Here is a 26,748-nt window from a genome sequence, read left to right as displayed (position 1 = left end):
TTTTGCCAACATTTTTTTTATTAATCTAACATGTAATCTCTTCCACAATAGCAACTATGGTTAAAAACCCCAATAACATTAGCCAACCTGCTGTCATGTTCTATGGTCTTCTAATTAACAGAGTACATAAACATTTATAAACTACACAACCACACCAATTTGTAAGCAACTATGTAATAAATTTTGAAATGTTAGGAATATAATAAAGCCACATTCTAAATAGCTTTCTAACTTTCCCTTTTTTCATGTTTTTCTTTTTTACATTCACACTTCCCACTAATTTTTTCACTAGACTCTATTAAAGCTTAGATTTAAATATGGCCAAACATAAAATAATATTGAAATGGGTGTGAACAAAATACTTGAGTTTTATCAATGACCAAGCCCCTTAAAGCTATTCTCCAAAGGACAAGTTATTCACCCAAGGCAAACATGGAAAAAGTTAGAATTAAATCTTAAATTCTTCATGGTTGGCCTGTCAGATACATGGGAATATCCAAGACAAGTCTGGAAGGTCTAAATGTCAAAAGGTGTAACTGTCACTGGTGGAATGTCTGTCACTGAAGAAAGACCCTACACACACTCAGCAGTGTGTTAAACTTGCAGAAGGAAGTTTGGGCTGGTACAAATCAAGTTAACAAAGTTTTAAGCCCTAGTCAAAGATAAAATGTTATTACACCTGAATAACAATCTCTAAGTAACCTCTAGCTTAAATTGTATTGACTCTTGCCAGTGTACGATCTTAGGTTAACAGTTCTGCAGCCTTAATTAAAAGGATAAGGCGTTTAATCAATTTTCTGCAGTGAATTATTAGGCTAACTTCTTTTCAGCTAGAGACTACAGTATGCTCCACCTTGAGGCTGTCACAATCATGATAATTACCGGACATGCATTCCAACAAATATTCACTGACAAATGAAGTATAAGATTGTGCTAAGTGTTTGGTGGACTCAATATTGAATTATCTCATTACTTTTCCATAAATCCCTTTACTTCCACTAACAAATCCAGACCTACCATTTTTATTCCTACAGGGAAGATGAAGTATGTTATGACTGTTGCTATATGACTATTTCTCTACATTATGGTCCTATTTCTGCTAAATTACTCTTATAGTCTTTATCAATTTAAGCTTTTTAAAAAAAACTACCTTTTAGAACTCTGGAAAGATATTAAATTCACTGAATAAAAAACTTTTCAATTTTGTTCCTCAAATATAATAAAATTCTGATATGATGTTAGACAAGTTAAATTATTAGACAAGTGATCTCCATTTACCTAATATTAATGTTGTAAAGAGGTTCAACTAACCTTTCTTTAGTGAGGCAAGTTTCAATCATCCTAAAAATGGTAAATGACCTATTATTTGTGTGTGAATATAAAGTACGTCCTGTAGGAAATTCTCTGTGAGTCAAAAACAAAACTTTGCAGACAACTGTTAAATATAATGTCAATAGGTACGCTGGGCAATAAGCTCAAACTTTTTATTTAACTTACATCTGCTTAGTTTTTTATTGAGTTAAGTATAAAGGCCCAGTTAATCAACTCATTAAATTGGTCAAGGCAGGACACTTGAACTACATTAACAGGATTTAAAAAGTGGTTGGTCTTTTAGTAGTTCTCTGGTAATCACACACGCACACACACACACATACACAAATTGGTAGAGTACTCTGGATATAGGATTTCCCCCCATAATCTTATATAATGTGCTGTTCACAATCTGCAATATTTTGAAAACTCTATAAATTGGACATGACCAAATTAGAGATGTCTGATAAACTCTTATAAAGTATTTGGGAACTTCAGCTCTAGTCCCAAAAGGATCAGTTTTAAACTATAAAAAAGGAAAATTCGTATAAAATCACAACAGACTTAACAGACATCTTTGAAAAAAAAAGTCAAATTGCAACTCAATTTTCTACTTTTTCAAATATGACCAAGAAAAAAGAAGTGCAAGTAGTAATGTCTGCATTTTTTTTTTTTAAACTATTAACCAAGTGGACTTGGGGAAGAAAAAAAAAACTACACAGTATTATTGCACTCCACGAATGTGCAGAATTCCAAAATGTGCCAGCACTGAAAAACTGCCTTGCATTGAGGTTTTCCAAGAGGTACAACGAGCCTGCCAAGAAAACATCTGGTCTGTACTAACAGCTTGCTGTCTTCAGTACAGGCCTTCATAATGTCAGTCACGCTGCTCTTGCAAAAATCCCTTAATGTCTGAAAGACACACAGAAAAAAGAATATTTTGTTTCAAAATTCACTCTTGTAAAATCCACTCATTGATCAGAAAAGAACTGAGAACATCTCTGCTAAACAAAATTAACTAACTTACACCTCTCTGTGTTCACCACATTTGCTTATAAATTTTCTATCTTGAGCATGTGAAAAGAACTTGCATAGTTTTAGAAACTAGTTATTTGAAGGTAAGGAGAGGGTATATATGTACAATATATGTATAGTATGTGAATTCTGGCCATTAGAAGTTCACAGTCAAAAAAATGATGTTACAGGCCCAATGATTAAGCCTTAAACATAAAATTAATAGTACAACCTTACTTTATTTTAGCAGATCCAAACTCTCTTGGTCATTTATAAATTTTAATGAAGAAGACAACCATCTGTTAAATCTTAAGTTGGAAACTCAATTGACAATATATGCAATATCTATTATTATATATATCTATATCTATTATGCTAATATATGAAATATCTTGCTGATTCATGACAATTAACTGATACCTATACATAGTTACTGTATTTTTAAACTACTTACAAAAGAGTTTTCAGTGCTGATAGGTGGGGCTATGATCGATGGTGTGGGATTGAATCCATATGCACATTGAGCTTCATTTCATTGTCAAGAATTTGAACAAGCTGTTGCATGGATGGAAGGTGACCAGATTCCAGCTTAGACCACACAGGTACATCTATAAAATAAATGGTACCACCCCTTCCAAATTAAAGATGATTCTATAATAGACATTCATTCTATAAATATGTATTGTCTATGCACACAGCTGGAGATAGAATTCAGCTTCTTGCTTTCATGGAGTTTACATTCTAGTAGGGGAAATATAAAAAGAACTATACAAATAGCTACAAAATCACATTTGTATACTAAAAATTAAAACTAGAAGATGCTATGAGAGGGACATATATATGAGAGGCTGGGAAGGAGCCTTTGTACTTACTATTATTAAAAGAGAGAGATTATTAAACGTGAAAGCTGAAATATAGAATAGTGGTACAAGGGAGACTGGAAAGGTTGGCAGGGATTAGATCAGGGATCAAGAAACTATAAAGTAAGCATTTTCAGCTCAAGAAGATGTATAGTCTGTCCCAGCTACTTAACATTCATTGTAGCCTGAAAGCAGTAACAGGCAATAGATAGATGAATGGGCATGGCTGTGTTCCAATAAAACTTTATTCACCAATCAGGTAGCAGAGGACATGGTCCACAGGGTTATGGTTTGTCCATGCCTAGGCTACATCATTCAGGGCCTTTTGTCCATGTTAAATGTTCTGGTCTTTATCTTGAGAACAAAATAAAGCCATTTAATAAATTTGAGGGAGTGAAGCAACAAGATGAAATGTGCATTAAAAAAATTTTCTTTTAAATGACTCAAGTGTTGGAGCAGGTGTCAGCAAATTTTTCTGTAAGAAGCCAGATAGTATATATTTTAGGCTTTACATATCAAGAAGCAAAATCAAGGATACCATATAGGTACTTATAAAACCAGGGAGATATATTTCCACAAATTTTTCAATGATGAAACTCAAAACTCTAGGTATGAATACTGAAGTCTGAATGCCATATAATTTCCACATCACAAAGTATTTTTGATTTTTTTAACCATTAAAAAACATAAGAGGGAATTCCCTGGCAGTCCAGTGGTTAGGACTTGGTGCTTTCACTGCTGGAGCCCAGGTTCAATCCCTGGTCTGGGAACTAAGATCCAGAAAGCTGCGTGGCTTGGCCAAAAAAAAAAAAAAAAAGGTAAGAGCCAACCAGCAACATGGATGTACCTAGAGATTATCGTACTAAGTGAAGTAAGCCAGACAGAGAAAGACAAATATCATATGATATCGCTTATATGTGGAATCTTAAAAAAAAAAAAAAAAAGACACAAATGAACTTATTTCCAAAACAGAAAGAGACTCACAGACACAGAAAACAAACTTATGGTTACCAAAGGGGAAAGGGGGGTGGGAAGAAGAATAAATTAGGAGGCTGGGATTAACATATACATACTGCTTTCTATAAAATAAATAACCAACAAGGACCTACTATACAGCACAGGGAACTATACTCAATATTATGTAATAACCTATAAGGGAAAAGAACCTGAAAAGAATCTGAATCACTGTGCTGTATACCTGAAACCTACATGATATTATAAATAAACTATACTTGAATTTAAAAAATTTTAATATAAAGAAATTTTAAAATTGTAAGCCATTGTTAGCTCATAGGCCATATGTGCCAACCTCTGGTTTAGAGAATATGTTAGAGGGTAGCAAGATAACTGTGGCTTGGATTAGGGTGGTTAGCAATGAAGATAAATAGAAGCAGATTTTTGAAAACTGTAAAAAGTAGAATTGAGAAAAATTGGTAATCCATTAGATATGGAGAGTAAGGGAGAAACCTAGGATGTTATCCTAGGTTTCTGACATGGGCAACTGGGTAGAATGATAATGGTGCCCTTAAATAAGTGAGAAATGTCAGGGAAGGAGCAAACTGGAGTATAAAAGAATTGCAGGAAGCTCAAGTAATCAACAGTTTGGGAGTAGGTAATGTTCAGGATTCCTGGCTATAACACCTAGAAGAGAGGTCTAGAGCTCTCCAGAGCTATATATTTAAGGGTCATCATATAGATGTTATTCTAAAGCCATGGGAGTAGGTGAGGACCATGTAAAGAGATAATTTAGCATATTATGAAAAATGGAAAAGCCTCACTTATTATAAATCATTTAACATTTATCACAGAATGCAAACTATTCAGAACCTACCATTCAAAGTTATCTCAAATGCACCTGTTGACATACACTGGTTCTCAATCATGTTGCTCAAGAAAAAGACCATCATACATGCATAGACCTAAAAGAAAATACAATTAAGTACAATAGGTAAAGTCATTTTCAAATCAAAACAACATGACAAATTAAGTAAGCTTTTAAATAGTCTCATTTTTATTTGGTAATTGCTCTTTTTAAATCTACTTTAAGTTTCTATACAAATTATTACTGCTACTCCATATATTCAGATAGTGTACACAGAAAATTGCGACATTAATCCATACATTCTGAAGAGATTACATATGTTATTCCTAATGTAAAGATAAAATTTCTAGAAATCTCATAATTACCTTAATAAGTTAAACAAAAGAATACCAGCATAAGAAGGGTTCATTTTAGAATTTTTATAATATAATGTATGAACTCACAAGAGACTAGTGATGCAATAATCAGCAACTCCATATATTCAACACAACCTGTCCATGTTCCAAACAAATCATTTTAAGTCTAACTAAAAAAAAGTAGGTTAGAAAGCACTAGCATATTAAGTTACATTCATTCACCTTTTGAAGGCAAATCTATACTGTCCCAAAAGATCAGAGGCTCCTATTGAACAGAAAAGTTTCAATTTAACAAAATCACCTGACTAAAAGCAGGATGTAGTGAGGATGTCAATTCACAGCCAGCTGTTTCAGAAAAATAAATCAAAATGCCTATAGCAGATGAGAAGAAGATTTCCCCTAACCCCACTTGAGCTAGGTGGGCTTCGATTTCATAGAAGTTATCCTAGCATTTGGGCACAAAGTCTACTTTCATAAGAACAATACACAAGTAAGTGTCACGAAAGCTACAGCCTTCAAGTATCCTCTTCATTGTCAGTAGACTGACAATGTTATAAGTCTAAAGAAGTAAAATGCACTAAAGACAATTTAGAATCAACAGAATTAACAAATATAGCACAAAACATTATCAGTAAGTACTTAATTTCTAATTCTTAATCCTATGTAAATCAATATTTTGTTAATAACAGAGTAGAGACACATCTCAATTAGAGGTAGCACCTGCGGATGTTTATGTTAAGAAGCCTTGCCTGTGACTGGAAATAAGTGATTCCCTAAGAAAAAGAAGTACAGCTATGTTAGGACTTGGCTAAAGGTAGTCTCGGCCTAGAACTAAAGGATAAGACCAGACAGAGGACTCCAAAAGAGAATACTTATTAGAAGGAAACCTAAGCAATCTCATTCAAGAGAGAAATTATTCCCATTTCTCACAGTAGAAAGGTAGTCCCTCCAGAAAATATTTTAGGTAAAACAGATGAGAGATCTGGAAAGAGTGTATGCTGCAGCAAGACCCTACAAAGAATAAAAGAAACAGCACAAGATTCTTATGTACATTTATATTGATTGTTTCAGGTAATCTGCTTTAGATTACCCATGAACAGAAAAGTCAAAGAACAAATAATAGAAACAGAGAATTCTGATAAGAATAAATTGGTGGAAATCCCATTTTTAACATGAATAAACCTATTACCCATATTAGGTGGTATAAAAGGCCTACATTATGTATATATTCTGTTTTACTGTATGATTTGGCCCAACTTATATAATCAAAATCAGGTATTAAATTATTTTGTGCCCAGATTCCACTAAAGTAACACCTCTCTATCCTTCAAATAATAAAAAGGTTAAGACCTAATCATTCTTAATGTATAAATATGGAGGCTAAGGCTAAAGGACGTTAAGTGCTTTGCCCAGAAATAAAAAGTGGTTTAAGTTGAAATACCACATGTAAATAGCAAAAAGTACTTAAAAAAAAAAAAAAAGAAAAAGGAAAATCCATTAAAATGTCTCACTGACAACTAAGAACCTACAGCTACCAAAGCTATTACATTACATACCTTGTTTTCTTGGCCCCACTGCCAGATGCTAGGCGCTTGCATGCCAAAGAAAGCAAAAGGATCCTTGCCAACAATTATTAAGCCTATTAACACTAGCTTGAAGACTGACAGGAAAGATGCTATGTGTCTATTAAAAGAAAAGAAGGAAATTCATCAGAAGCTGCAATTTCTCATCTACTTCAAAATTTCTTTAACTCAAGTCTATGTGTATGGACATTTTCTAAACACCAAATCTAAAAATTGCCAATTACACTAGGAAAAAACTAGTAACTGAATTTTATTGTGCAGTTTTAAAACAAAAATGTTTAACATCTTTTGAATCAATCAAAAATTAATTTATAAAACTATAGAGCATTGGCTTTTAAAAATACTATTTTAACAGTACAGAATTTTGTACCACTGACTTTCTATAAAAATGTAGGAGTTCTTGATCTATGGCCACAATAAAAATTACATAAGAAAACACATCTTTAGAAGGGTTGCCATCTCTGAAATGATCTTCCTCTATTCCTTGTTACAGAAAAATTCTTCCATATTTGGATCAAATAAACTTGCTATTTATAAAACTGTTCTCTGTAAATTACAACCAACTAAGAAATTATAATAACCAAGGAAAGTTAATTGAACCAATTCACAAAAGTTTATTTACAAATGTGAAAGAATTCACTTAAAAATTCCTCTATAAACTACAGAAACTTACTTACCTATATATTGGTTGAGGGAGGTAATTCTCTCCTTCAATGCGGATGTCTGGGTACCGCTGGCTAATAACCCGCATGTACTCCTCAAACACCCGCCTATAACCTCAGGAAACACTGCAGAAAAATGAAAGTGCTTCCATTAAGTGGTTTAGAATATGACTAGATTTATTTTGTAGTTATACAAAGCCTAAAAATTATTACCAAGATTAAAAATGTTTCTCAAGAACAATCACAAACTAATAATGATTGATGCTGGATACACGAACTTTTTTCATAGATTTCACATATTTAAGTGATCTTCCCTTCAAGTAAATCCTTCTACTAGAACATTAAACTTTATAGACTTGGGTTACTGTTGGAGAGAAGCAAATACCTATTCAGAGAATTCACCATATTCTGAGCTCTCAAATCATTTTGCCTTTTTTTCTGTTTTTGTTGTTGGTATCAACAACTGTATAAACACTGAAATGAAAACATCTCTTATTTATCTGAAATAGGGACTTCCAAAATCTGGGCACAGGAAGCTTAAAAAAATACCAAGGCATGAGACATGACACCCTGTTTCTTATTCCCACTCTACCCTTAACTAGGCAAACATGCCTGCTCAATCACAATAAAAGAAACTTTAAAAATTCTTAGACTCTTTCTGACTCTAAGATTTGATTCTATTTTGCAACGGAAAACAAAGATTGGGAAGATACTTTTCAGCAATATGACAGTAATCCATGTCATTACTCCAGAAATTAAGTCAATAGCATCCCATCACCTTCATTAAAATCTCCAAATAACTAGGCTGTGGATATATGATATTTGTTGCCCCAGCAAGAAAAGGGAGAAATGCCACCAGAATGAATATACAGGGGGAAAAAAGTACACTGAAAACTTTAATAAGACATTGATGAAAGAAACTGAAGACACAAATAAATGAAAACATATCTCATGTTCGTGGATCAGAAGAATTTATATTTTTAAAATGTCCATGCTACCCAAAGCAATTTACAGATTCAATGCGATCCATATCAAAATTGCAATGACATTATTCACAGAAATACAACAAACAATCCTAAAATGTGTATAAAACCAGAAAAGACGCCAAACAGCCAAAGCAATCTTGAGAAAGAAGAACAAAGCTGGAGGCACCATGCTTCCTTATTTCAAACTTTATTACAAAGCTACAGTAATCAAAACAGTATGTATGGTAGTTGCATAAAGACAGACACACAGATCAATTAGACAGAAACCAGAATTAAACCCACACATACATGGTTGCTTAATTTTTAACAAAGAAGCCAAGAATATACAATGGGAAAAGGATAGTGTCTTTAATAAATGGTGTTGGGAAAAGTGGACATGCAAAGAATGAAACTGGACCACTATCTTATACCATACACAAAAATCAACCCAAAACAGATTGAAGAGTTGAACAGAAGACCTGAAACCATAAAACTCCTAGAAGAAAACATAGGGAGTAAGCTCCTTGACATTGGTCCTGCCAATGATTTTTTTTTGGACTTGACACCAAAAGCAAAGGCATCAAAAGCAAAAATAAACAAGTGGGACTATGACAAACTAAAAAGCTTCTGCACATCAAAGGAAACCATCAACAAAATGAAAGGAAGGGCAACCTACACAATGGGAGAAAATACTTGCAAATATAACCTCTGATAAGGGATTACTATCTAAAATATATAAGAAACTCATACAACTCAATAGCCAAAAAATTAATAATCTAATTTTAAAAAAATGGGAAAAGGGGGGAATTCCCTGGCGGTGCAGTGGTTAGGACTCGGTGCTTTCAACCGCAGGGGCCTGGGTTCAATCCCCAGTTGGGGAACTAAGATCCTGCAAGCTGGGTGCATCCAAAAAAAAAAAAGGCAAGGGAAGCTGAATAGACATTTTCACAAAGATGACATACAAATGGCCAACAGGTAGATGAAAAGGTGCTCAACATCCCTAATCAAGAGGGAAATGCAAATCAAAACCACAATGAGTTATCATCTCATACCTGTTACAATGTCTATCATCAAAAACACAATATAGGGGCTTCCCTGGTTGCACAGTGGTTGAGAATCTGCCTGCCAATGCAGCGGACACGGGTTCGAGCCCTGGTCTGGGAAGATCCCACATGCCGTGAAGCAACTAGGCCCGTGAGCCACAACTACTGAGCCTGCGCGTCTAGAGCTTGTGCTCTGCAACAAGAGAGGCCGCGACAGTGAGAGGCCCGCGCACCGCAATGAAGAGTGGCCCCCGCTCGCCGCAACTAGAGAAAGCCCGCGCACAGAAACGAAGACCCAACACAGCCAAAAATAAATAAATAAATTTTAATTAAAAAAAAGTAGATCTCTAAATACACATAACAAGCTGTAGTTAGTAAATTGAAACACCATAAAATAAAATGATTGATTAAAAAAAAAAAACAAACACAATATAAAGCAATGAAGGCATCACTTGGTAGGAGGGAGCAGAATCAGTAATTGATAGGGTGAAACCCAAGATGCCAACTTTGTCAATCATACAATCATCAAGGAAAAAAATACCACAATCATCAAGGAAAAAAATATCGACCACCACCGTGACCAACTCAAGGGATCAGCAACAAGTTCATATCTGATAGGGAGAACCAGTCCAAATATTAGTAGGTCTCAATGTAAGAAAACTCACTTTTCAAAAAAAAAAGAGAGAGAAATTCATCACTCTTTTTTTTACAAGTAATACTTCTTTTACATTTAGAATGAAAATTTCACAAAAGATTAAGTCCCTAAAAAGTATGAAATTTTTGCAAAGGGAGACAAGTCTCTATTAACTAAATACTTAAAAGAACTTAATCTCCAGACACCTTATCCTTCCTAAACATTCACCTTATCCAATATTTTATTTTTTTTTTAATTTATTTTATTTTATTTATTTATTTTTGGCTGCTTTGGGTCTTCGTTGCTGCACGCGGGCTTTCTCTAGTTGGGGCGAGCGGGGGCTGCTCTTCGTTGCGGTGCACGGGCTTCTCATTGTGGTGGCTTCTCTTGTTGTGGAGCACGGGCTCTAGGCACACGGGCTCAGTAGTTGTGGTGCACAGGCTTAGTTGCTCCACGGCATGTGGGATCTTCCTGGACCAGGGCTCAAACCCGTGTCCCCTGCACTGGCAGGCGGATTCTTAACCACTGCGCCACCAGGGAAGTCCTATCCAATATTTTATTATTACTGTTGTCAGATTCACAACTGCTTTCAATATAAGAAATTTTTAACGTTCTTTTGTTTTGAAGATACTACCAAAAAAAATGTAAAGCACTTATATGCCTAACTACCTTGAAACCAAGAAATGCCACCTGATTTCAATGCCTAAGTTTGCATCAGTGTTTACAATGGAGTTGATGATCTAAAATGATAGTATCTAACTTTTAATGCATTATTTGAGAGCTGGAGACTTACCTGAGTTGAAATTTCCTTGAGTTGAAATTTCCTTTTTTATAGATGAAGGGGAAAAAATTGAAACCCAGAGAGATCAAGTGACTTTACATATGGTCCCTGCCCTTAGTCAGGGCTGAGACCAGAACACAGACTCTGTGATTTGAGATCCTAGGCCCTTTCCATTAAACCTCAATAAAAGTTAGATGATGTAAGAGCTAACCTTCCCTGTGTCCACAAAGCCACAATCAAGTACCCATAAAGTAGCAGGTATCTCTTGAGGTTCTTCCATGATGAAGATATAGATTCTCCCTCTGGGTGAACTGAGCCTGTGGGCCCCAACAGTCCTCACATTTGCTCTGGGAGTTCCAACCCTTCGTAAAGGAAAGTATGTCTATATGCAGGCAACACTATAGGTCAGAGTCCTCCTAGTCACCCAGTTTTCTGGCTATTATGCTCAAAAGCCCAACTCTATCCTTGGTTCTTCAGGTCTCAACTCTTCAGTTAAGTCACAAATCTTTGTATCAAACTTCAAATAGAATCAACCTATAATCTTGAAATATAAAAAGGACTTTAAACCTGTAACTTTCTTCAAATTTCCAGTTATAAAATGATAAAGTCGTGGGGATGTATAATGTACAGCATGGTGACTGTAATTAATAATACTGTATTTCATATTTGAAAGTAGCTAGGAGAGATCTTGAAAGTTCTCATCACAAGAAAAAAAGTAATGTAACTATGTATGGTGACGGATGTTAACTGGACTTATCGTAGTGATCGTTTTGCAATATATACAAATATCAAGTCACTACATTGTACGCCTGAAACTAATGTGTTATACCTCAAAACAAAAAAACCTGTACATTTCTTATTTCTGAAAAATGAAGTAGTTTACAAGACTGACACAACCTATTTTTAGGCAAGTTTACTTATGCATTAGTAAACTTTCCTCCCTGTATTTGCTTTGAGACTTGTGAAGAAAAAACAAGTAACTTTTTCCCTATGTAATAATTTTCCCCAAACGTTCAAATTGTTTTGAAATAGCCATCTCTACTGCTGACAGATGTTTTCCAAAATAAAGCATACCTACTGTTTATCAAGGTGGGCAAAATGTTCAATTAAAGGCACAAATGGTAAGGAGCCAGTAATCATTCCACCTCTACCACCACACCCAGCTCTTTCAACTTTTCACTTTCTGGGTCAGTGAGTAAAGCTATATAACTCATAGTATACTTACAACGAATAAATATGTGAACATGCTAAAAATATGTTGTAGCTGCTGCCTACTTCTTCTGCCCCTGGACCAAAGGCCCTTAAGAAGTAAATTAAACTGTGAAAAGAAATCTTAATTTAAGTCCTAATCACTTTGCAAATCTCCTTCTTGCAATACAAAAATATCTTACTATATGGAGTCAACTTTTGCAGTTGTTCAATTTAAAATATTTTACACAATACTTTTCTAAGATTAATTTTCTAAAAGAAAGAACTTGCATACAAATTAGATCACCTTTCTGTAATGAATAGAAAGGAAATTTAGGCAACTTGTCCATGCTATTTCAAATAGATTCTGTGCTTTTTTAAGTCCATCAAGTTTCAGTCTCCTAATTCATGGTGCCAACCATCCCACTTTTCCTTTTCTATACTAACATCTGCCCCTAATTGTAGTCAAATGCCTACTTATATCAACTTGAGTCTGTCACAAACCCCAACCTCTCCTATCTCCCTACTAAAGGAAAATGGGGCAAAATCTCAGATATTTACTGTTATGAATTAAATACTTGTGATTTCTATTTTTCACATCTCTTGAACTCACCTTTCCCTTTTATTTACAATAACCTCCCCTGCAATTATCCTCCCACCCACACATAGGATTGGATCCTGTTTATACAATAAGACCCAACCCCTTGCCAATATCTAATGTTCCAGAAATGCAAACCTGTCACGGAAGACTTGAGTTTCCTCCCTAAAAATGAAGAACTGGGATTTTAAAAAGTAACTATCTCCAGACAGGTGAACATTTAATCAGAGCTGTTGTAGGTAGAGGAGAGTGGTAATCTTTCAAAAGTACTGAGGAGGACTTCCCTGGTGGCACAGTGGTTGAGAACCCGCCTGCCAATGCAGGGGACACAGGTTCGATCCCTGGCCTGGGAAGATCCTACATGCCGCAGAGCAACTAAGCCCATGTACCACAACTACTGAGCCCACGAGTTGCAACTACTGAGCCCACGTGCTCTACAGCCCATGTGCCACAACAAGAGAAGCCACTGCAATGAGAAGCCCACAAACCTCAACGAAGAATAGCCCCCGCGTGCCACAACTAGAGAGAGCCCGTGTGCAGCAATGAAGACCCAGTGCAGCCATAAATAAATAAATAAATAAATTTTTTAAATAGTAGGAAAGAAAAAAAAAAAAGACTGAGGAGAGGAGATAAATCAATCTTCAAAGAGAAAAAGAAAAACGAAATATACTTTACTGAGAGGAATACAGATGTGAGCCAGAGCAAGAGTGTATGAAGTCCTCTCAGACCTTTCAGTTTTCTATTTCAGACCATCTTCAGGCACTGCTGCATTCCTGCCTTTGGATTCTATACTATTCTTTTAGTAGTTTTAAACAGATTTCCAAATGTGTTGTATAAAGCAGTTCAAAACTGGTTTCTCTACTTGCATTCTAAGAATTTCAACTAATGTTTCTCCCATGCTGTATGCAGAAAATCAGGAAGGTATTTTTACCATGCTTTCTAACTGTCAACAGCATTGACCAGTCAGACAGTTCACTGATCACTGAAAACTGGGTTTTTAGATGTAATCTTTATTTCTCCTTGTTCTGTTTAGTAGAAGCAGCAATAGACATTTGTCTGGTGCATTACCTGCTCTAAGTGTTTAAAGCAATGAAATCTGAACAAGGGGCTCTATAAACCATACAAGAAACAAGATATTCAGGGGTGAAGACTAACCTGATAAATGCTTTTCTAAAAAATTACAAACAAGAGTGCTCACACAATGTTCACATCAGCACTATTTACAACAGCCAAGGCATGGAAGCAACCTAAATGTTCACCAACAGATGAATGGATAAAGAAGATGTGGTACAGATATACAGTGGAATATTACTCAGCCATAGAAAAGAATGAAATAATGCCATTTGCAGCAACATGGATGGACCTAGAGATTATCATACTAAGTGAATAAGCCAGACAAAAGACAAATAGCATATATCACTTATATGTGGAATCTAAAAAAGATACAAACGAACTTATGTACAAAACAGAAACAGACCCACAGACATAGAAAACAAACTTATGGTTACCGCAGGGGTGGGGGGGGGATAAATTAGGAATTTGGGATTAACAAATACCCACTACTATATATAAAATAGATAAAAGACAAGGACCTATTGTATAGCACAGGGAACTATATTATCTTGTAATAACCTATAATGGAAAAGAATCTGAAAAACTAATTGAATCACTTTGCTGTACACCTGAAACACTGTAAATCAACTATACTACACTTCAATTAAAAAAAAAAGCACTCACGCACTTTGAATGAAGATCAAAATGTAGATCAGAACTTGCTCAGCGTTTTGTTTTGTTTTGTTTTAATTGGGGTATAGTTGCTTTACAATGTTATGTTAGTTTCTGCTGTACAAGGAAGTGAATCAGCTATATGTATACATATATCCCCTCCCTCTTGGACCTCCCTCCCGCCCCACCTCCTACCCGCCATTCTACGCATCTAGGTCATCACAGAGCACCAAGCTGAGCTCCCTGCGCTTATATAGCAGGTTCCCACTAGCTATGTTTTACACATGGTAGTGTATATATGTCAATCCCAATCTCCCACTTCATTCTCCCCCTCCCCCTTGTCCACACGTTTGTTCTCTACATCTGTCGCTATTCCTGCCCTGCAAATAGGTTCATCTGTACTGCTTTTTAAAGTTCCATATATATGCATTAGCATACGGTATTTGTTTTTCTCTTTCTGACTTACTTCACTCTGTATCACAGGCCCTAGCGTTTTTAAAAGTTGAAAATCAGCACTAGACAGGTATGAGCTTATCAGGTTTAAGAACTGTCTTATATGAAATCAAGTGATTTCCCTTCCAGCTGCCTCACTCTAGGAGCACCGCAGTGGCCACCATAGTAAAAACGCATATGAATACAAAATATGCCTAACATGGCTTCTAAGATTCCAGGCTTCCTGGGACTTCCCTGGCGGTCCAGTGGTTAAGACTCTGCATTACCACTGCAGGGAGCTCGGTTCGATCCCTGGTCAGGGAACTAAGATCCCACATACCATGTGGTACAGCCAAAATTAAAAAAAAAAAAAAATTTCAGGCTTCCTTAGAGTTTTTCCCAAAGATTTGATAAACCTAAAATTCAATTAATGATCTGTTTTTATTCTCTTCCTTCTTTGTGTCTTATTCTTGAGGTCACTAGTTTCTAGTCTTCCCATACCTTTGGCATAACATTTCAGGAAATCTTTTGCCGCAGACTATTCCACAAAGAATTTATAAATTGTGTCAATTCCTCAGCTCTTTGTGGGGAAGGAATTTTATCTCTTTACTCTGGAAAGCACTTCTCATTAACAGATTTATAAGGTATGGCAGCCACTCAGTAAAAGTGACTTGATAAAAAAAAGCATTCAATAAATGGTGACTTACCTGCATTTTGCAGGAATTTTTGTCTCATCTTAAAATATTTCATATATGACTTGATGCTTCTGTTAGAGGAAACACTGACTGAAAGCGCCCGCCCTGGCCAGGCAAAGACAGTAACAATGTGCATGAGTTATTTTACAACAGGAGATCCTGGTAAGGAACACGGAACTAACAAGCCACCACCAAAGGGAAGAACTCGGGAAAGGTCAAAAAGAGAGAGGAGACGCCACATGTCCACATGTTGTCTGGGACGCCAACCTCCCAGAATGCTCCTCGCTGGAATCCATCTTGGCTGAGCAGTTGCGCGCACCACCAGGAAGGACCCTGAGTCTGAATGATTGGCCAGAGACAAGCCGGAAACTAACCCCATCACCATAAAACCCGAGACTGCGAGCCACGTGGCAGAGCAGTCCTCCTGGATTCCCTTACCCTCCTGTTCTACGCCCAGGCGCCCCTTCCCAATAAAGTCTCTTGCTTTGTCAGCACGCATGTCTCCTCGGACAATTCATTTCCAAGTGTTAGACAAGAGCCCACTCTCGGGAAGGGGTCCCCCTTCCTACAACACTTTTATTCTTTTCAATACATTTTTAAAAATTGAGATATAATTCACACACCATAAAATTCATCCTCGGTGCATTTTTATAAGTTGTTAGAGAGACCAATAAAAAAAAAATATATTGTGTTCTATGCTAATTCAATGGCAAAACTAGATATGTCTCTTGCCTGCTTTACTGCTTTCCTGTTTGTCTTATACTTTTACCTGTTGGTTGTAAACTGACTTCAGACATTAGAATAAACTCGATGAAAAAACCCAGGGATTCAAGAAAGAAAACCACCAACAGGATAAGCAGTAAGAGTGTGTTGGCGAATAAGAGCAGCAGGAAGATGACTGACAATAACACAACGAATTCTGGAAGTTTAGCCCCATCAGCAGAGACGGAGGCCAGGTCAAGAAGGTTACTGAGTGAAGAGTATGTCCAAAACTGAAGTTTTACATGTATCACATTCTATGCCTAAAAGCTAGCAAACTGAAGCAGAGGTCAACCAAGTAGAAATCCACCTGAAAGGAACAGTATCAGAAAACATCGATCTATACTCCAGTTAGGAATTTTTAAAGGGAAGTGAGGGGGGAGAAGATAGGTTATGTCAGAACCAAACACAGTGGACTACCACGAGATTGTACTCACTTTTTCAATAAATATTGCCTGATGACAGGTACTGTTTTAGGCTCTAAAGATATAACGGCAGCAAGCAAAACAGACAAAAATCTATGCCTTTCTGATGCTGGCAACATTCTAATGAAGAAGAGAGAGTAAGCTTTAACAGTCTAATGGAGAGGATACAGTTCACAAACTGATAATATCTGAAGCTGTTTCCCTTGCCTTGAGAAACAGGAACGAAAAAACAAAACACCCGAGGGACTATGAAAAAAATGTCACAAATTGAAACAGCAAAAACAGCGAACAAAAGATTCAAAATAAGAGTCGACATCCAACAATATTTTGCAAGAAGCAGAAGAAAAGGATGATAAAAGAGATAAGGAAGGACTGTAAGAAACCTCAAAACCAAAAGCAGAATTTAAAAAAATATTTTAAGGCCCTGAAGAAGAAAACTGATGGGTGGAAAACTGAATCAGTGTTAGAAGATGAATAACAAAAAGTACAGAAGATCTGAATAGTATCATCAATAAATGGAATTCACAGATACATCAGTTTTTTTCCTATAGAAAACACCCTGAGAGACCACAGAATATTTACAATAATTGACCATCTATGTTAGGTCACAAAGAAAGCCTAATAAGTAGGTGGATGAAGAATGTCACCAGCTATCTCAGTAAACAAAGGATGTTGCAACCATCAAGCCATCAGCCACTGCAGACACCCCCAGCTGTGCACCCTGAGGAGATTCAGGATGGAAAAAAACAGGATACTGGACCTAGACAGTTAAGGTACATATCAAAGGAATTTCAGTAAGTCCAGACTCTTGCATCTTTCCATACACAGAAAAGCACTAAATTCATTACCTTGAGATGTCTGGTTTTCTTTAATTAACAGTAATCTTTTGATGTTACGTTAACCTGGAGTTTTTTTTTTAAAACTCCTATGTATTCTGGCTCCTCCCTTACTTCTTCAGAACAGTTCCTCAGAGTTGAGAGGCTGTCTCCTGGGCCTAAGTCCTCAGTATGTCCGCAGAATAAAACATAGTAGCAAATGTCACATTCTCTAATTACAGTGCAATAAACTAAAGAATCTTTAAAACCCAACCCACTTTAAGATCTTCTGGTAGGAGTATTAACTAGTTTAATTATGACAAAATTTTAAATGTGATACACATTAACGTAATCATAATATTTTACTTCTATGGATTTAGTTTATGGAAATAATTGGACAAGCACACATGATATCTGAGGATAGTCATCTTAACAAAGTAATTTTATGAAAAATAAGGACCAACATAAATGTCAAAAAAACAGATTCAGTGGCTTAAATAAATTAAAGAATACCCATCTTATGGAGTACTATGCCTGTTGATACAGAACAGTATCTGCTGATATGAAAAGATAAGTGACGAGGCGAAGGCAAATTTCAAAAAAAGCATACAACTATAAACTCATTAATATAAAATTATATAATATAGCATGTTTCTGCGTGAAGAGGCGGCTTGAAGGAGGTTCTTCAAAATGTTATTAAAGAGTTACAAGGATATTTCACTTTCTTCCATATACTTTTTTAAAAATTATTTTTACAGTTAACATGTTATTTTCACAGTGAAACCGCGAAGTATCCTGTGGGGCTCCAGGGCATGGAAGCCTTTTTGTCCCCCATTTCTTATAGGCAAGACTCCAGTCTCCATTAACAGTTGCTAATCAAGGGAGGAGCAGCCAAGAAACCACAGGAGGGAAGATTTAAGGGACCAGAGAAGCTCATCAAGATTAAGAGACCCTGCACACACCCTAATCTTGTCAGCAACCCCACCCTTGAACTACTGCTGTAAGACTCCTCCTCAAATCCTCCTGGGTTGAGACACATAGCTTTTCAAAGGCAGGAGCCCGCTGTGTTCCCCTTTGCCTGGCAAAGCAATAAAGCTATCCTTTTCTACTTCACCCAAAACTTTGTTTCCGAGATTCGATTCCGCACCAGTGTACAGAGAAGCTGAGCTTTCGGCATCAACAGCCAGAGGGCTATTTTCATTTTTTTAAGCTGAAAGTCAGTAAGTAAAGCTTTCAAAGGTTTATTTACTGCAGGTCTTATTACAACATTACAAATAATAAATTACGATAATGAGCACTTGATAAATGGTAGTAGCAGGTACACTGTGCTAGGTGTTTTTAACTGATTAGCTGACTCCAGCTCTCATTTCCTGTCTCCTCCTCCCCCTCTATGCTGAGTCAGGCTTCATTTGCATGTGTTCTTCCTTTAGCTAGTAAAGCTCATTCTCTGTATCTCCTGGTGGAGTTACCCATGCCCTTCAAGATTTCATTTCCTCCTCTGCAAAGCCTTCCAACGCTCCCTGAATAGGTAATCCTTCTTCTCTCTGGGTTTTTAAGACTTCTTTTAGAACACTCAGAACAGAATGGTTTACTATTATATTGTTTACATGTCTGTCTCTCCCACCAAACAACTGGTTTTCAAATGTTACTGTAAAAAAACAAATTCGTATCTTCCTAAAAATTGGACAAAACAGGAAAACAAGTGGCATGAAAAAGGGGACATTAAAAACAAGGGCTTGATAACACAACACTGTAAATCAACTATACTCCAATAAAAATTTTAAAAAAAACAAAACAAGGGCTTGATTATGAGCAGTTCTTGCTAAAATCTGTGGCCAAGATTTCTTCCTTATCAATCCCAAGCTACACCCCAATCAAGATAAAGTATGTGAAAACATGATTTTCCTTTCTGGAAAGCAGGGACGGTGACAAAAATCAAATGAACCGGAGGACTCCAACTACACTCTTAAGTGACAAAGATGGAGATAAACATACATGCATGCTTTTACTTTTTTCCTTCAAGCTTCTTTACAATACCTAATAATAGAATATTAGAGGTAACTGGAATGCAACCAACACCCTTAGTTTACAGATGAACAAGTTGAGAGCTAGAGATTAAATACTTCCCCAAAGTCATTCAGAAGATAAAAGGCAGATCGAGTTAAGAACATACGCCTCCAAACTGCTGGTCCAGTAAATGCTCACCTTCCCAGTACCTATACCATTCAAAATTTATGAGGTTATTTATGAGATTTCCAAATGATATATTAAATTTGATCTCTACCACTTACCTTAATGGCAAACTGTAAGGAAACAATGTTCCCATTTTCTGTAAGAGGAGATAAAACCTTAAAACCATTCATATTTTACTTACATCTAAAAGCTTTGAACTAAGGTACTTCATTCATTATTAAGAAGAAACTACTATTATGTGCACAGTATTCAGTTAGCTCCTGAGCTATTTATTGCTTAAAATGGCAAAAAAAAAAAAACAGGTGACTAAATTCTATGTAACTTTAAAAATCTAACATAGCGGCAGGTGCAGCAGCCACCATTTTATTTGCTCTCTAGAGCACTCTATACTACTCTACTGTCTGAATCAACTTATCTTATTACTCCTTTATTTCACTGTTTCCAAGTAGTACATTCTTCCTATTTAGCATCTTTTTAAAAACCAAGATTTATCTTATAACCATTAGTGTGTCAGTTTAAATGGCCACAGTTTTTTCCTTCTGAGTGGTATACAGAATAATGGTGTACCTTACAACCTATCATATCTTAGGTTTGGAGAAATATAATAACTGTTATTTAAGTTTTTAGTTTCAGTTACTGTGACTATTTTGGGGAGATGAAAATTTCTTTGTAGGATTTTCCCCTGGCTACTGTGTTTTTAAGTTTTAAAAACTCAGCAACAAAGCAAAACAAACTTATGGTTACCAAACAGGTTGGGGGTGGGGGGAATAAATTAAGAGTTTAGGATTAACATATACACACTACTATATATAAAATAGGTAAACAACAGGGACTTACTATATAGCACAGGGAACTACACTTAACATCTTATAATAACCTATAATGGAAACGAATCTGAAAAATATATATATATACTATATATATTTGTATATATCTCTAAGTAAAAATATATACTATATATATTTATATGTCTATAACAATCGCTTTGCTGTACACTTGAAATTAACACAACATTGTAACCTATACAATTTTTTTTAAAAATTCAGGATTCATCCCCTTCAGTCCCCCCCGTAAAAAAAACCATAAAAATTGTCTTGTTTATCACTACAGTGAATGGCACAGCATCGCTCCAGAACTCACGAGTCACCTGTGACACCTCTCATTGCAGGCCACCTCTCTGGCCCCTCAAATAATGTAATCACCAAGAACTGCTAAATTTATCTGCAAAAAAATCTCTTAAACCTGTCCCTTTACTCCTACCACCACCCTTCTACTTCAAGCTCCACTGTCTCTTGCCTGGGCAACTCCAAGAGCCCCCTAAAATGGTCTCCCCACATCTATTTTTTTGTTCCCTGTAATGTCTTTTCCACAATGATACTTACTGATTTTTCCTTAACATAGCCATCCAGACCTTCCAGGGTCTGTGCTACCTTCTCTTTGGTCTTTAAGGTCAGCAGCCTTGGCCTCAAGAAATTATGTTCTCTTCTTGGATTGGGAGAATCAATACTGTGAAAATGACTATACTACCCAAAGCAATCTACAGATTCAATGCAATCCCTATCAAATTACCAATGGCATTTTTTACAGAACTAGAACAAAAAGTCTTAAAATTTGTACAGAGACATAAAAGACCCCGAATAGCCAAAGCAGTCATGAGGGAAAAAAACGGAGCTGGAGAAATCAGACTCCCTGACTTCAGACTATAGTACAAAGCTACAGTAATCACGACAGTATGGTACTGGCACAAAAACAGAAATATAGATCAATGGAACAGGATAGAAAGCCCAGAGATAAACCCACATGGTCAACTAATCTATGACAAAGGAGATAAGGATATACAGTGGAGAAAAGACAGTCTCTTCAATAAGTGGTGCTGGGAAAACTGGACAGCTACATGTAAAAGAATGAAGTTAGAACACTTCCTAACACCAGCCACAAAAATAAACTCAAAATGGATTAGAGACCTAAATGTAAGACTGGACACTATAAACCTCTTAAAAGAAAACATAGGAAGAACACTCTTCAACATAAATCACAGCAAGATCTTTTCTGTTCCACCTCCTGGAGTAATGGAAATAAAAACAAAAATAAACAAATGGGACCTAATGAAACTTAAAAGCTTTTGCAAAGCAAAGGAAACTAAAAACAAGACGAAAAGACAACCCTCAGAATGGGAGAAAATATTTGCAAACGAATCAACGGACAAAGGATTAATCTCCAAAATATATAAACAGCTTATGCAGTTCAATATTAAAAAAACAAACAACCCAATCCAAAAATGGGCAGAAGACCTAAATAGACATTTCTCCAAAGAAGACATACAGAAGGCCAAGAAGCACATGAAAAGCTGCTCAACATCACTAATTATTAGAGAAATGCAAATCAAAACTACAATGAGGTATCACCTCACATCAGTTAGAATGGGCATCATCAGAAAATCTACAAACAAGAAATGCTGGAGAGGGTGTGGAGAAAAGGGAACCCTCTTGCACTGTTGGTGGGCGTGTAAATTGATACAGCCACTACGGAGAACAGTATGGAGGTTCCTTAAAAAACTAAAAATAGAATTACCATATGACCCAGCAATGCCACTACTGGGCCTATACCCAGAGAAAACTATAATTCAAAAAGGCACATGCACCCCAATGTTCATTGCAGCACTATTTACAATAGCCAAGTCGTGGAAGCAACCTAAATGCCCATCAACAGACGAATGGATAAAGAAGATGTGGTACATATATACAATGGAATATTACTCAGCCATAAAAAGGAACGAAATTGGGTCATTTGTAGAGACATGGATGGATCTAGAGACTGTCATACAGAGTGAAGTCAGTCAGAAAGAAAAACAAGTATCGTATATTAATGCATATATGTGGAACCCAGAAAAATGGTACAGATGAACCGGTTTGCAGGGTAGAAATAGAAACACAGATGTAGAGAACAAACGTATGGACACCAAGGGGGGAAAGTGGCCGGGGGGCACGGGTGGTGGTGTGATGAATTGGGAGATTGGGATTGACATGCATACACTGATATGTATAAAATGGATAACTAATAAGAACCTGCTGTATAAAAAAATAAATAAAATTCAGAAAAAAAAAGCACAATTCATATAATGGCAAAAAAAAAATTATGATCTCTCCTACTATAAGGTCACTGAACGTGCTATTTCCATTGCTCAACAGTGCTCTCTATATACATTTTATCCTTCAAGTCTCAGTTCAAAGTTCATTTTCTCATGGAAACCTTCCCTGATCCTGTGACTAGGTCTCTTTCATATCATATTACTTTCCTACAGCAATTAACACAACTGCAATTTTATGTGTTGTCCATGGATTAATGACTGCCTTCTACTCTTGCCTTTAACATCTATGAGAGCACTGAACTGAATTCCCAGCACCAAGCAAAGCACCTTCATAGAGACGGTGCACAAATATTTGTTAAATATACAAATGTTGTCTAAGTAACTAACATGATCTCTATAACTCCCAATTTCTCAGATTTCTTCAATTCAGCATTTTACTAATCTTGATCAGTATCAACACCCAAATCAGACTTAGGTCTTTATTTTCTTGCCTCCATACCATGAAAGCAAAGGCTAAGTTGGTATAAATTTCAATTAAAATCTGTTCTTCTAGTAGTTGCTTCATTTACCTCTTAAAACTCCATTTAGAAATTGGTTGTCCTAAAATTACAGCAGTGGATTCTTAGATTAACAAAAACTGGAAAATTCTGTTGTATTCTGCTTACGTTCTAATATCTTAACTTTAACCTACTATTCTTAGTAAATCAACTGTCAAATGTTCAAATAAGTGTTAACCATAAAGAGCTGTAGATAGTAATCTCTTTAAACTGTAACAACTGATGAAATGCTGTAAATCTGATGACATGTTAATTCACACGTATGGGAGGAAAAAAGCATGCATACAAACATGCCAAACAATACCTATCAGAATACATTTACACAAAAAAATCACAAGAAAGGAAAATGTGACAAGGGAACTTTATTTTAAGCTCTGATTAGAGAACTTCCTTTTTTATGTTTAATACTTAAACGTCCAAATAAGCAGTACAAATTTTTTCCCCAAATATGCAATCAATGTCATCAAACTTATCTAATTCAATTGCTCAATCAACGGATGTAATAAACCAAACACTCAGGTACATAAAGTAAGTCTGTGCTTCTCTGTAGGCTTCCAGAAGAGCCACATTTGTCTTGTTCACCGGGGGATCTTTAGCCCTTGGCACAAGCAGGTACTGAATGAGGATGTACTGAGAAAATACATCGACACAACATAGGAAAGTTTGTTTTAAGCTATTTTGCACGCTTGATCTCTCTCCCTTCAATTCCATTTATGTGTTGTGTTGTTATTTTTTTCTATTAGCAATTACAAAAGTGCCACAATTAACAGACGATATATTGAGCTAAAGTTAAAGAAAGAGTACTCATAATAAATATAAAATAATAAGGGACAAAAGCAATGGAAAGGAAGGTAAAAATAGTTTTCTCCTTTGTTAACATTGGTAATTAATGAAAAGTTGCATTTTATAGCACTCCGATTTCAGATGGAATTAAAAGAATTTTCACATATTTACCCTCAATTGTCTTCGCTTCCTCTCCTTTCCCAAACAAACTTGCAAATAAATGCCCAAGAGACTCTACCAAAATCAGAAACCAAATATTCACTTTCCTATATACACATTAATCTCTGGGGGGAAAAGTAACAAACAAGCTAAATTTACCTGTAATTGGTATGGCATAGGGCATATTAATAGTTATTTCCCAGCTACCGAATAAAAAAAAAAAGGGAAGGATTTTTGTATGTAGCATGCTCAGGATGACTGCAAAAGAAAATACTTAACAGACTTTTGTAATTCTCTACTTAAAGAAAAAAAAGGAAAGGAAACAAAAATTAAGTATCAAGAGTTTAACTGAAGTACTTAAGACTTTTTTAAAAGTTTAATTTGAAGGACTAAATGCCCTTCCTCCTACATTTGTTTACACATTTTCAAAACTTTATAAGGTACATTTGTTAAATTATTGTGACAAGTATTCCAATACAAGCAACTGTAAAAGAAGAGTATTTTGGAAAAGACCAAGTGAAACCAAGACATACAAAATAGAAAAATTACGTAACTTGGAAAATGCAGTCTTTTTTTTAACTACTTAAATCCAAAAGTATCACACTTAATCCTTAACAATATTTATAAGTTAGTAAGATGACTGCCACTTTCTAATGGAAAAAAATAAATATGGAGAAAAAACTCAGAATAATCAAGCCATAACTCCCACTTACAGTACCATATATGAAAGATGATATGACGATATACGCCAGGCACATAGTAACACTACAGAGAGCTTTTTTTTAATCAGAAGTTGCAAGGTTTTTAGTTTTCACTCCAAAAATAAAGACTTACCATCTTACTTTCTGACTCTCTTTAAACAGCACTTAAATTGATTTAATATTAAAGATTTGCTTAATCTTTAAAGATTAAGCAAAAAAACTAGTTGGATAAGTAGAAAATCTAAACTTTAGTACACTTATATTAATACATTAAGTTTGAAAAAGCTGATTTTAAATGCATTATGGCCAAAACCAACGTTCCAAAGTATCAGGACTCTGAAGACTTACTAATCCAAACATCCTATTCTGAAAAAACGTCACCTTTTGAGATATGGGATTCTAATTTCCACAACTTTACAATTTTGGTTTTTGCTTGTTTGTTTTTAATCTGAGCCTTTCAAACCTTCCCCAACACCACTTACCTTATCACATGCATTACTGCTCTGCTTCTAATACTTAACTAGGTAACAACAAAATCACTTACAGAACACTGTCGAAAAATGCCGGGTTTAGGGGGAAAAGGGATTGTTTTTTTTCTATTTCTCTGAACGCCCAAGAGATTTAAAAGGCAGAAAGAGATGCCAGGGCAGGGAACTCACGGGAGTAAGGGGAATGGGGGAGAAGATGCAGTTATCTGGGAGCGAAAGATTGTCAGAAGAGCAACGTGCTCCTTTACAAAAACACTTTGGAAATTGCAAACGGAGAATCAGCCTCCCCATCCAAGCTTATCAGCTGTCAGAATCCCTACGCTCTCACCCAACAGTCACCCCGGCGGATCCTGGAGAAAAAGGCGTCTGTCCCTCGCGGGTCTCCTTCAACGACCCGAGGTGACCTTCGCCTAGCGGGGCAGCGAGGCCGCCTGGCGTACCCCGCGAAAGCCGAGAGGAAGTTAACCGGCAAACAAACGCTGGAGCTCCTCCGCCGACCCTGCGCCGACTCATGCCCACCTCCGCAGGCAGCCGGGTGGCCATGGCGTGACGCCGCCGACCTGTCCTCCGTACTGACAAGTGTCCCCGCGTCTTCGCCTTTCAGTGTTTAACCTTCTCGTGCCCTCCTTCCCCATTCCCTCCATTCTAGGAACCAAAAAAGAAGTGAGCGGTTGTGTCTGGAGGCAAAGAAGGCGGCCTGGCCATCCCGGGTAAGAGCCCCGGAGACGGCAGGCAGCGGAAGGCTGCTGGCACCGTTCTTCCGGGCCAGGGAAGGTTCAGCTCTCTAGGCCGCGAAGCCGCGGCCTCGCGTAGTGTGAGGCGCCGAGCGAAAGCGCGGCGGGGCGGCCGGGCGCCGGCGCACATACTCACCAAATCTGGAACTTGAGCAGCGGCCCCGTGGCGTACTGCATCTTTAACCTCTTGCCAGGCACGCCACCCAGGTTGGCCGAGGCATCGCTCCGGACCACCGCCGACGCCGCCACCAGGAGAAGTAGCAGAAGCCTCATCTTAAACGAGCCAACCACTTCAGCCACCCTCAGACTCAGACTTCAGCCGGCCCAAAGCAGAGCCGGAGCCGCGAGCTGCTCCCCACCGCGCAGGCGCGATCCGC

General features: G+C 36.7%; 1 protein-coding gene across 1 annotated transcript; it reads right to left on the bottom strand.

Moving 5' to 3' along the window:
• SELENOT (selenoprotein T) lies at positions 1-26,748 on the bottom strand. The gene is made up of 6 exons (XM_068546100.1): positions 26,508-26,748; positions 7,624-7,734; positions 6,920-7,046; positions 5,017-5,104; positions 2,780-2,933; positions 1-2,223 (listed from the first exon to the last, which is right to left on the bottom strand). The coding sequence occupies exons 1-5, from the start codon at positions 26,642-26,644 to the stop codon at positions 2,809-2,811; spliced, it is 588 nt and encodes a 195-aa protein (XP_068402201.1). The 5' UTR covers positions 26,645-26,748; the 3' UTR covers positions 1-2,223; positions 2,780-2,808.

Source organism: Eschrichtius robustus, chromosome 6, assembly GCF_028021215.1.
Source record: "Eschrichtius robustus isolate mEscRob2 chromosome 6, mEscRob2.pri, whole genome shotgun sequence".
NCBI lineage: Eukaryota > Metazoa > Chordata > Mammalia > Artiodactyla > Eschrichtiidae > Eschrichtius > Eschrichtius robustus.
The sequence above is the reverse complement of the archived record's forward strand: the minus strand, read 5'-3'. Positions and strand labels throughout refer to the sequence as shown.